Source organism: Cyanistes caeruleus, chromosome 11, assembly GCF_971803275.1.
Source record: "Cyanistes caeruleus chromosome 11, bCyaCae1.hap1.1, whole genome shotgun sequence".
In the NCBI taxonomy this organism is placed as follows: Eukaryota; Metazoa; Chordata; class Aves; order Passeriformes; family Paridae; genus Cyanistes; species Cyanistes caeruleus.
In genome coordinates, this window is record NC_141711.1 from 18,078,011 (window position 1) to 18,090,390 (window position 12,380).

At 45.1% G+C, this 12,380-nt stretch overlaps 1 protein-coding gene across 5 annotated transcripts in view; it reads right to left on the bottom strand.

Annotated features, from left to right (window-relative positions):
• Nucleotides 1-74: 74 nt before the first annotated feature.
• The window catches only part of ATG7 (autophagy related 7), an 81,585-nt gene continuing 69,279 nt past the window's right edge, over nt 75-12,380 (bottom strand). For 2 of the 5 annotated variants that reach the window (XM_086846885.1, XM_086846884.1), the window contains exon 19: nt 8,162-8,565. In XM_086846885.1, coding sequence (XP_086703011.1) covers nt 8,533-8,565 — 33 coding nt within the window. In that variant the 3' untranslated portion in view covers nt 8,162-8,532. Of the gene's footprint in view, nt 8,566-12,380 lie in introns of all 5 variants that reach the window. The other 3 variants (XR_015275165.1, XR_015275166.1, XM_086846883.1) reach the window with 3 other exon arrangements.

Below are 12,380 nucleotides of genomic sequence, written 5' to 3' on the forward strand. Positions count from 1 at the left end.
ACAAAGCCCAGCCCCATCCTGGACACTGCCCAAACACACCTGCAAGAAAGAGCCAAACTGAAACAGAGAGCAGCTGAAAGTTAACAACAGATTTATTTAATCCTCTTTTACACACATAACTTTTAAAAATACATGCTTAGTGTGAGATTGTCTTTACATTTGACATCAGACTTCTCTCAGGAGTTTGAAACCCGGTTTATGGCACCATCAGAGAGCATCCCAAGCTGGGCATCCAACAAAAGCTGAGGCAAAGGAATTCCAGGAGCCACTCCTGGGCCAGGTGTGCAACTCCAGCTGCCAGGCAGGAGCAGTGTCACAGCTGGGGCAGAGCTGCATAGCCTCCAGAATCTGCACTGTGGCTTCTCCTGCCCAGCTGCCCCCACTGGCTCTGCTCTTGCTGTGCCAAACCCTCACTCTGAACAGCTCAGGCACTCAGGGCCTTTCCCTGGCCCCACACAGCCCAGGGAATTCTGCCTCCATCCACTTCCCACGGCTGGGACAGACACAGGGAGCACAGCCCTGATCCAAACAAGCGGTGCTTTAAAAAGCCATTTAAAAACTGGTGACATTAAACTCCAAACTGGGAAAGCTGGAACACCTTGGCTTAGGAAATTTCTGGAATCACCCACAGCTGAAGCAGGAGAATTGCTCTGGTCACGGTGTGGAGCGTGCTGGGCTGCACGTCCCCGTGTCCTGAGTGCCAGCCCCTCCTGACACCCAGTGACATTTGAGCCCTGTTCTTTGCCAGGAGCTCACACCAACAGGTATTTTGTTATTCTCTGCTCCCAGAGGACTTTCAGGAATTGCTGTCTTGAAGTTATCTCTGGGAATCTCTTAATGACATTTCCAAATACCGTCCACAGGAAAAGAAATGCACGGGTCCCATCGTGGCTGGAAATGGAAGTGGGATCTGTCCAGCCACAGGGCAGAGCTGTGACCTGCTCCATCCCTCCCTTGCAAATCAGGGCCAAAAAAACCCCCTGGTTTAAGTTTGTGGTGTTGCTGAGTTCATAGGGCAGAATCTACAGCCCAGAAAAATCACAAATTAGTGGCTAAATGCACGCAAGAGAGATGTAACAGCAAATGTTTTAATCAGAGGAAAACTGCCTTTTTTTTTAACTGTGTAACCAAATAACTGTGGTGTTATCACATTCACAGCACCTGCATCTCCCTGTCCCCAGCTTGGTGCCAAAAATGATAAATCACTGGGACACCTCCACTGGCTGGGACATGAGCAAGAGCTTTTCACTAACAGGAATTTATAAGGTAATTTAGAAAATTAAGCACACAAGGGAAACTCAACAGCAACTTTAGGAAGGTAAGGTGAATTAAAAAAAAAAATCAGAAAAAGCAGAAAGAGATGCAGAAGAGATACAGAACCTTTGTTTTGAGAACTTTGGTCTAACGTGTCATCTGAAAAATAACTTTAATTCGTAATAGTGCCAGATTTTGACATCACTGGAAGAAGAGCCCTGACTGGAGCAGCCACTGACCTCCCTCCCCTTTGAGTTTTGCTTTCAGTGGCAGCAGAGAGGCCCTGCCTGCTCAGGCAGAGCCCAGCAGAGGCACAGGCTGTGCTGCACCCGTCCTGCAGAGCCCCAGCAAAGGGATGCTGTGCTCTGTGCACAGCCCAGAACACCCTGAGCCAGGAGCCAGCCACGCTGACATTCCTCCAGAATTCCTGCCAGGACTCCTCAGCGCCGCTCCTGCCGCACTGACGTGGCCAGGGCCGCTGGCCAAGCAGGAAACAGCTGCCCAGATGTTCCCCAGGCCCTCCTGCTGCCACTGCCCTTGGGGACAGCCTGCCCTGCCCCAGAGCTGCTCCTCGGCCAGCCCAGAGCTCCCATGGAGCTGTCCTGGGGCAGGCGGCTCTGGAACCCACCCTGGAGCTGCTGTGCTCAGCTGCTTCCCAAACAACGCTGGAAACCATGCTCAGACCTTCTCCTCCACACACCAGGGGTGAATGAAGTGAATTTACAGGAGCAGAACCTCCACAAAGGCCTGGTGACAACGATTTCATTCATAAAGAGTGGTGGGGAAACACGGATCCCTCATTTCAGCCATGGCAGGGCTGCCTTGAGGAATGAAACCCTCTCATCCCCCTCACACACAAAAACCCTCAAAGCAGAGCTGGGAGTATTAAAAGCAAAGCCAAGAGGCTTTTTTTGGAAGGCAGCAATTCCAAGGGGAGCTGCTGGTGATGTCATGGCATTTAAACGTCGCCTGAGTCACAGGTTCCTGAGGAAGCGGCAACACCTACGGAATTACTGGATAAAAGTCAGCCTTGGAAGCACGAAATGAAAATAAAGTCACAGACAAAGGAAAAACCTCAAGGAAAATCGTGCCTGCTGTAGAGGATCCCTCCCTGCCAGTTTGAGGGAAGTCTGTCCCTGGAAATGAAGGTGGAGCCCTCAGGGGATGTGCAGAGAAATGGAAAAAGAGAGGAAAAAGAGGAAAGGAAGGACACCAAAACCCATCAAAACCCAAATGCTTCCAGAGCAGCAGACATGGAAGCTTCCCTCCTTCCTTCCCAATGAGGAAACAGTTCCAGCAGCTCTGCTCCAGGCAGCTTTGGCCTGGTTCCATGGGGGAAGCAGGAGCATTGCAGAGTGAGAGCCCAGCTTGCATTTCACGTGCCCTGGGCCTTGCAGGGCAGGCCGGGGGATGAGTCAACACCACCAGGACACCATGAAGTCCATCTGACCAAAAGAGGAATTAGGGCAAAAACCTACAGGCCTGCAGTTTAATGTCTCCCCTTTCCTATTTCTGCAGTGCAGAGTATTTCACTAACAAATCAAACAATGAATCATTCTGCTGAGATCTTGCAAAAGTCAAGTGTGCCAGAGCCAAAGGCTGAAGTTACACACCAGCCTCAATTTCTGCGTGCTCAGACTACTGAGGCAGCAGCCCACAGCCAAGGAATGTAAGAACTGGATGGGAGAGGATGGAAATGACAAGAAATAGTTTTTGCAAACTCATTGATTTGGATTTGATTTGGATTTGGAGCAGCACAGCACTGTATGGCTGCTCCCATCCCTTCCTGTTAGCCCACTCCAATATTTTGTTAAGAAGCAATTTGACTTTTTTGGCATTTGAGACAAAGCCCACTGTGCTTCCATCACTGCCCTGCCCAGAGCAGGAGGAAACAGGCAGCAGGGAGCTGAGGGAGATGGAGGGAAGGAGTGTGTGCTCCCTGCCAGCCAGGAAACACAGCCCAGGCTGCTTTCAGATCTCCTGACTGTCCTTCTTCTCCCTGAGCCCAAGGAGCTCCAGTGGCAAGGGAGTGCTGGCTTGATTAAGCAGGAAGAACCTGTGCTGCTTAAATTCTGACAAGTAATTGAAAATCTATCCTAGATAATTCCACTGCATTTGTGAAAGTGCTGTGGTTAAGTCACAACGGGCTGATAATGTAATTAGCGAGGCTGCAATTAGAGCTTGAACTGAAAAAAGGCTGGAGCAGTCATCTGCATCCTTATTCTGGGGTGAGATCACCCAGACTGGGAAAGGAGGTGAAAAACCTGCTGCCCTAAGACGTGGAATACCTGAAGGTGCTCAGAGCACATCACAGCTCAGTGCTGCTCATCCTTCAGCCTGGTTAAAATGATCCTCCAGTGACCCATTCCAGGGATTCCTTCGCAAGCTGTGGGAGGATGAGGACTGCAGGGTGTCAGTGCTGGCCTGAAGAGAAACGGGGCTACAGAGGAGCACAAGCCACACCTGGCTATTAAACCTTCAATATGGCAACAAAACACGAGCCAGGATTAACTGAGAACAAAGCCCAGAGAGATTCTTGATAGGTTCTCAGTAACAGTAAAACGAGAAAGAGGAAAAAACCAAAAGTCAATGAACTGTTGGGGTTATTTTACTCCCAAACCTGCCAAGCTTTGCACAGGTAAGAAAATGAACTTTTCAGAAATGATTGCACTGGAAAGCTGAAGAGGCAAGAGAGGGGGGGCAGGTCCAGATGAATTTCAAACCTAAAGCTTTAGCTGTGTGGTGGTGTTGGGCTCTGGAGAAGGCCCAGGCAGCTGCAGGGGAAGGAGAGCTGGGAATGGGTTTGCATGGGTGAGGAATTCACACCCTGGCACAGTCCAAAGTCCTCCTAGTGTAGTATTTGTGCCTTTTAAAACAGTTAATCCAGGTGCTGTGCAAAGCAAAGGTGCACAACAGCCTCTGGAAGGAAAGTTTCATTCTGGCAGGATATGCATGAGCACATCAGCTGCACTGAAAATGAAATAAAAAATTAAAAAAAAAAAAAAAAATAGAAAAAAAGGAATTAATGAAGCCAAATGGTAACAGGCTGGAGACATCTTCCAGACTCTGTTTCTTATGAAGTCAGCTAAAATCTCCCATGTTGCAAATACTTCTTTAATGGCTCTCTTTGGAGTATAAACGCTTATTTGTTTCTAAGGAAAGCCTTGCATTGTTATTTCCAGAAGAAATTCAAAATTTGGCAGCAAAAATCCCAGCACTGAGCTGCTGCTGCTCTCTTTTCCTGTGTGCACCCTGAATGCAGAGTCCCAGAGCAGCATCCCTGAGCCAGGGACACCAGGAACAGCCTGGAAGGAGCAGACAGGCTGGCTGTGTGCCAGCTTGAAATGGATTTTTTTTTCTGTGAGAATGTCAGCAATCCTTCCTATTCCCACAAGAATCCAGAGCCAGGACTCGCCTGCAACTCTTAAAATTCGGTTCTGCTTTGAAGAGGAGCTGTAGAGAAGTGAACTCGTGGATTCTGTGCGAGGCAGAGTGTCCCTGATCACCACCAGTGACCTCAGGCAGCCTGGGGGAGAACCCTGCACAGCAGAGGCTGCTCCCAAAACCCAGCTGAGAGCCTCACTGCTCCCATGGTGTGCCTGCAGAGAGGGGAAGGAGCTCAAAGGGAAATGGGGGAGCTCTCTGGGGCCCAGCACAGCCCCAGAGCAGTGTGAGCACGGAGCAGCAGTGCTGAGCCTTGGACTTGATGAAAAAGGGTCTTGTCCCACCAAATGCTTCTCTGATTCCATCAGCAACCCCAGACATGCAAGCCAGCAGATATCCAGGAATATTCACTGAAAGGGAGAAACAAGCCTTACCATATGATTCCACAGAGCAAAGCTCAGGAATAAAACCCATTTCAGTGAGTTTTCTAACTAAGAGCACGAGTGAAAAACCAAAATAAAGTGCTCACAGATGGCAGAGTCACCCAATTTTGCAAATCCTTCTGTTGCAGCTATGTAAGGTGAGCAGCCAGAATTCACACAAAGGAACAAGATTAGAGTCATGTAAAGTTAAGGGGTTGGAAAGGACCTTTAAGATGATCCAGTGCCACCCCCTGCCCTGGGCAGGGACCTGCAGAAAGTGGGGTAAGAATATCAAAGATGACAAAATGGGAGTTTTACTTTACCTCACTGGGCTCCTCTGAGGACACAGGGAGGGGAAAACATTTGTCCAAGCTGAAACTCAATGATTTTAAGGGCTGGACCAGTCACTGCAGTTTCCTTTGTTGTGCCAAAATGCCTCCAGTGCTGCTGCCTTCTACTGGAACAGGATCTCTTCAGTTCTTGGGAGCCATCAGCTTCCTGGGAATGCAACTCCTGTGGTTCCTTCTCAATCAGCCTGTCTGGGCCATCATGGATCTTGCTCCATGATCTCAGATTTTCACATCTGTGCCTTTCTCCCTCACATATCCCAGTGCTGAAGGCTTCAGACTCAGAGGAGCCACCCTGGGGAGGGTTCTGGCCGTGGCAGTGCAGTGTTCCCAGGTGTCCCTGAGGGAAATCCATTCCTCATGGTCCCAAGGAGGAAAACACCCACAGGATCTCCAGTCCCTCACTCTGATGGGTCACACAACAAATCCCAAACCTCAGCCAGCAGAACGCAGCGCTGGGCTGATCCTGGAGCACAGCTCCAGCTGGCAGGAGGGTGCAATCACAACTGAAGCTGTCATTCCATCGGTTTCTTTAATGCTCAAAAGGGTGTCAGAGCTCTCCACTGAGATCTTGTGGCAGAATTCCACGTCCCCAGGTAGGCACGGGGGTGTCCCAGCTGCAGGCTGCCACACTGTGCCAGTGTATTCCTATCAGACAGTGGAAGAACAGGAGCAGGATCCTCTGAGGCTGCTCATTCCCTCTTCCCAAGAGATTTGGTTCACACCTGGAAAGCCCTGGCTGGGTTCTCCAGTGAAAGTTCAGGTTCTTCCCTGTTTACTGCTTAAATTTATTGTTTAAAGGGAATCATAAATAGCATTTTATGAACTGTTGACTGGCAGCAATGGAGAAAATTCAGCATTTTTCTCTTCACTGGTGCCATGGTGGAGGAGCTCCTGGCAGCACAAATAACATTCAAATCCCTGCTCCTCCATGAAGAAAGGGAAAGTTCAGCTTGTCCCATGGAACAGCAAGCACTGGAGCTGGGGTCTGTGCATGCAAGGCAGCAAACACACGGGTTTATCTGCTATCAGAATTGAGTGTACATTCATTCATTCATTGGAATGGATTCTCACTCAGTAAAAGGCAAAGAAGAAAAAGAAAAACAGCATTTCAGTCTGACCAGGGGAGCTGCTGTGAGCCAGAGTGAAGCGTTTGTGCACATCAGAGACCTCTGGGAGCAGCCCAGCCTGGCAGAGCTGGGTCACTGCAATGCCCAGGGAGGCCAAGGTGGCACCAGCCCTGAGCCCTGAGCCTCTGCTGCCCTGCACAGACACCTCCCAGCAGAGTTTCAGCTCTTTAAAACAATGATTAACGTTCACCAGGCTCAGAAAGATGTGCAGCTTTCAAGTCTTAGATAACCCCAAACTGCAGAGCCATTCACACTCCACGGTCAGCAACTCCCAAAGATTAAAAAAAAGCAGATTATTCCCTTTAAACTGCCCTGGCACCAACCCAAGGCTCCAGCTGGGCTGTGGCATGGCTGAAAACATGGCTGCAAAGTCATGGTGTATTTTAATTGTTTTAAAAATGCACATCTCAGGGTTTCAATCTCAGTCTTCAGTGCCTGACTACCAAGAGATGATTTACTCTGATTTCCAAAATATATTGCATTCATATATATTTTTTATATTACACTTAAGTTACCTAAGCTAGACATTCCCCTAGGTAAGAAATCATGTAAATATAATGACTGTGATAATAAATAAATAGAAATCACAGCTACTTTAGACAATATTGGCTATTTTAGACACTTGGTGCCAACCCCAGCAGGCTTCAGTGAATCTCCTTTTCTGATCAGAAGATGGGAGCTGCAGGTATCCTTGACCTGACTGAATTTCTTCTGATGAGAAAGAAGCTGGGAAATTTTCTACCAAAAAAAAACAACTCAGGACTTTTGTTAAGGAAAGAACTTAAAATAATTGGATTGACCAATTAATTTTCATAATATATCTGGGAAATAGAGGCTGCTTGGCAGATAAAGTGATTTGCATTTTTTCTAAGTGAGTTAACTCATAAACCCCACAATATAAAGCTGTGAAAGGGATTTTAAATTTCCTTCTGAAACCTATTCCAAGTTAAGACCAACAGATTCTCTTTCAATTTTGCAGTCATGTGCTTTGGTATTTTAAAACTCCTTTTTCCTCAAGCTGTTTTTTTAAACTCCAGGATTCTTTAACTCCTGTTTGTGCTCAGCCACAATCTCTGAAGCCACTTGAAACAATGAAATGAAGCAAAAAGGAAAAGAGAATTGCTCTTTTTGAATACCTGCAGGGTTCTGCATGGCCACACCCGAGAACAGCAAAGTCAGAGAACAAATTTCTCATTTCAGTGAAGCATTTCCCTACAGGTTTTGACTGAATCAATGACCCACCACCTCCTAAAGCAATTTTTTACCATAAAACAGAGCCTTCTCTGAGCTTCAGGGGAGCCTGATCATGATAGAAATGCATCTTTCCTGGGCAAAAATCAGTCAAACCACTTTGTTTCCATGGCATGAGAAGATGGGATCTTTACAGGGAATAACAACTCCATGGCCACATCCAGAACAACTGCACCTGAAATTCATGTTTGCAAATAATTCCTGTGGTGGAGGCAGCAGGATCAGGTCCTTACCTACTCCTGCCCACCATTAAACACTAAATTTAACCCCCAAGAGCAGAAAATGATCAGAACAAATTCCAATTCCAACTCAAGTGCCTCAAATCTGAGAGAGATGAAAAAAGCCATTCAGAAATGCTGCTTGGACATGACCATTGAGAAGCAAAATAAAACCTGGCCCAAACAAACCACCCAAATTTACTTAAGCAGCATTTTTTACATGTAAGCCATATTTAGAAACTTGGAAAAAAACCCCCAAAAAAAAAAACCCAAAAAAGAAGGACCAGGTTTAAACACAAGCACATTGCTCCAGTTATTTACACAATAAAAATGAAAACATGGAGAGTTCTGTCCATAAGAGACTGCTTTGAAAGTGAAGTTATTCATGGCAAAACGTGGGTTCTGTTTGTTTGTCTTTCCAGCAGTCAGGAGGGGTAAGCAATCATTAACTCCTCAAAGCAGAGATAAAAGGCAGGGCTGCAGTCCAGAGCATCCTCCTCCTCCTCCTCCTCCTCAGCACCTGATTTCAAACTGTTTCATCATCACTCATATCCCAGATCTGCAACAAAAAAAAAAAATAAAAAGGAATTTCAGCTTGTGGAGTTGAAATATGCTCTTAAAACACTCTTAAAAGCTCACATTGCTGTTTAAAAGGAAAATAATAAATAGCATTTTATGAACTGTTGACTAGCACCAATGGAGCTTTACAGAAAATTCAGTGTTTTTCTCTTCTGTTAACAACCTACACACCAATAATTATTTATCATCTTGGGGGTATTTTTAACATCTACTTTTCAGTGTCTGTCACTCTGGTTATTTGCTATTTATTATCAATAAATTATTAATAATAATTAATAATTAACAACAATGACATTAAATATATATATATATTAATTATAAATACATTTAGATGCTTGCTATTTATTATCATTTATAAGGCTCAGATGGAAGCCCAGACATTTTGGGTTGGTTTGCTGACTCATTGGCACACACTTCAGGTGAGTAATCACTTCTAATAAACAGCTTATTTTACCAAACACTGCAGAAATATGGCTAGACACTCATGAAGAATTAATTGCTCATTTTACACTCAAATATTAGGTCTCAAAACCAGCAGCTTAAGGACAAGAAGTTATGTGGAAATTTGTACCTTTCTACTGCTTAAAAAACAATTAAAGGACCCCATTTTTTTTTTTTTCTGCAGTATAACATAATTGTACTTTTACTTTCTGACTTGCCCTTGGCCAGTAAGTGCTTATAAAGTGAGGGAAAAGTGAATATTTCCACAGAACATGGAGGTGTCCTGGTGAACACACGGAGCTGGAGTGGCAGAAATTCAGACCAGGGATTTGCAGAGCTATTTGGGAGCAGAACATAGTCTCAGTACATCCTCCAAGCTTTTGCTTCCTGAGCTCCTAAAACACTTCTTCTGATATTTTAGAGGTTTAGGGATGCTCCTAAAACACTTTTTTCTGATATTTTAGAGGTTTAGGGATGCTCCTAAAACACTTTTTCTGATATTTTAGAGGCTTAGGGATGCTCCTAAAACACTTTTTCTGATATTTTAGAGGTTTAGGGATGCTCCTAAAACACTTTTTCTGATATTTTAGAGGTTTAGAGGCTTAGGGATGCTCCTAAAACACTTTTTCTGATATTTTAGAGGTTTAGGGATGCTCCTAAAACACTTTTTCTGATATTTTAGAGGTTTAACTCACAGCAAAGACCCCTCTTCCCACCTGGATTAAGCTCAGGGCGGGCGCTCAGCCTTGAGCTGGATTTAGTACCAGTAACACCAAGTTTATAATACATAAAACTGCATCTGGGACTGGCAGCATTTCAAACTTGCCTAAGTGATCTGCAACACTTGCAGGGTGCTGCAGATGGCACAGATGACAAAGTGGTTTGGTTGAGAAGCACAAAAATGCCATTTTTTCCAGAGCACACAGAAATCCCTCGCTGGCCACGACCTGAGCAAAGGAGCAGCAGCATTTCTGTGTCCCAGGGAAAATAAAACCCAGTTCCTCTGTTCCAAAACACAACTTGTGTGTTGGCATCAAGTGGCCAGCTGAGTTATTCTCTCATTTTACATCCTGACCACTAAAATATATCAAACCCCCCCTGGCAGCAGAGCATGAGCAGTTATTTAGGCTGTAAATTCTTCAGGGCACAAAGCAGCATTCTACATGCACACAGTGCCTGGGACAATGGGGCACTGTTCTCACTGCACTGGGGAGACAAATAAAAAATACAAATAACCCCTTTTCTAGACAGGCAACAATGCCTATTGACCTATAGCTTTAATAAAGCCTTGCAGGAGAGAAATGACTATTTCTGGAATTGAAAAATGTCCTGAGCTCTTCGAATCCAGCCTAGGGAAACACATCAAATCAAGTGCTGTGGAAAAGGAAAACCCTGAATGGCAAGATTTTCTCCATTCCACAAAATGGTGGTGTGTAAATCCTTATGGAAAATACTGAAGGAACAGTTTGTTTACAAAAGGAAAAAAAAAAAAAAAAGAAAAAAAAAAGAAAAAGAGTTTGCATCCTGCCCTAGATGAGCAGCTCGGAGCTTGCCAAGGCAAACACAAATGTCCAGCTCGCCAGTCAGGGTCAAGGATGTGGAAAATAAATACAAAACCCAAAATCTTTATAAATAGAGTTTAGGGTATGATTGGAGCCAGAGGAAAGCAGAAATCCCAAGTTCAGACAGTCCCCCCAGCCCAGAGGCTGCAAACAAAGCCCACAGACTGCAGCCCTGACCAGGAAATTCTCTCCTACCTAAAGCACAGCTCCTTCCTAGGAGGCTTTTAACAAAAAATATTCACAGAAACACTGAAAAATGAGGCTCCCATGTATTTAACCAACACCCAAACGTACTGCATTGAGTAGGATGATTTTTAAATGCTTGGAAATTAATTTCCCTCCAGGAGAACAGAGAGTTTTAGAAGACAGTTTACACTCTGTGCAACCTCAGAGCAGTCAGAACCATTAAACCCTTCAATGGCTTGGCTTGAAAGGGACTTAAAGCTCATTTTATTCCATGGGCAGGGACACTTTCTGCTATCCCAAACTGCTCCAACCCAAATCCAGCTTGGCCCTGGACACTTCCAAAATTCCAGCACAGCATTTTGTGTTCAATTTACAAAAGTTTATAAAGAACAAAGTAGAGGTATCTTAACAGAGTATACACAGAGGGAAGAGGAAAATCCAAAACAAAAGGGAAAAATTCAATATACAGAAGTTAACAATTGCAAATTTCCTTCAAGAAAACGAGCTCCATGGGATTGTGCAAAGGAAGCTGTGTGAAATATTGACAGCTGAATTATCACAGGCTCCTGACTAAGAGCAATGGATGTTTTCAAAAAAAGACATTTCAGCTTTTAATAGATGATGACTTTGCAAACTCCGGGGATTACTTCAAAAGAGAGGGAACAAAATACAGAAAGCCAAGAAAGCCAATGTGTGAAATGACTGCCAGAAGAGTCTGATTTCCAAAGCAAGCTGTGAATTTGGGTTTTGTGCACACCTGGGCGAGGCAAACCCAAACACAGCTACAGGCAAAGGCAGAAATCAGAGAATGGGAGGATAATGAGGCAGCTCCAGCCCAGCCTGCACAAACCTGGGCAGGTTATCTGAATTCACCTGTTCCTTCAAATATCTGCTGCTGCAGCCCAGCCTCTTTGGGGAGATTCTGAAATTCCACGTGCAAATTCCGGCTGTTCAGGAGAAGAGAAGGATTCCCACACTTGTTTTCTTGCAAGGCCAACTATTATTTTTGTCATTAACAGGAACAACGAGGGGGGAAAAGCCCACAATTCCCCACTGATTGATTTTCCACAGCTCCACACTGTGCATTCAATAAATCCAATGGAACAGAGAGTTTTGAATTCCCTCCCTACCACAGTAACACAAATGAAACCTCCACAACAACAGCTCCAAAACTGGTGCTCACCTAGCCAGGCTTTACATCTTCAAATTAACATCTGTGATTCGATCAGATCACGCCTGTTTATCTTCCAAATAAACTTGCAGGAATAGAGATGTACCTTGAGGGGATTCAGAGAAGTTTCTTGCCTCCAAACTGCCAAGCCAGCCCCACACGTGTTGTTTTCTGCATGACTGAGATGAATTTACAGACACATGGACCAAAAGATGCTGCTCAGGAGGAGCTGGAGGAGGTTTTTTAATGCAGACCACAGGATTTGCTGGGTTATGAATGCTTCACATATGGTAAGGGGTAAAGAGTAAAATTCTAAAGGCTGAAAATGAAATGTTTTATCAACCAAACAGCACAGCTGAGGATCACATGAGAACACGGCTTCACGGAGTAATTATCAAATTCAATCCATGATTTAGGAGCAATCAGGATTTTTAA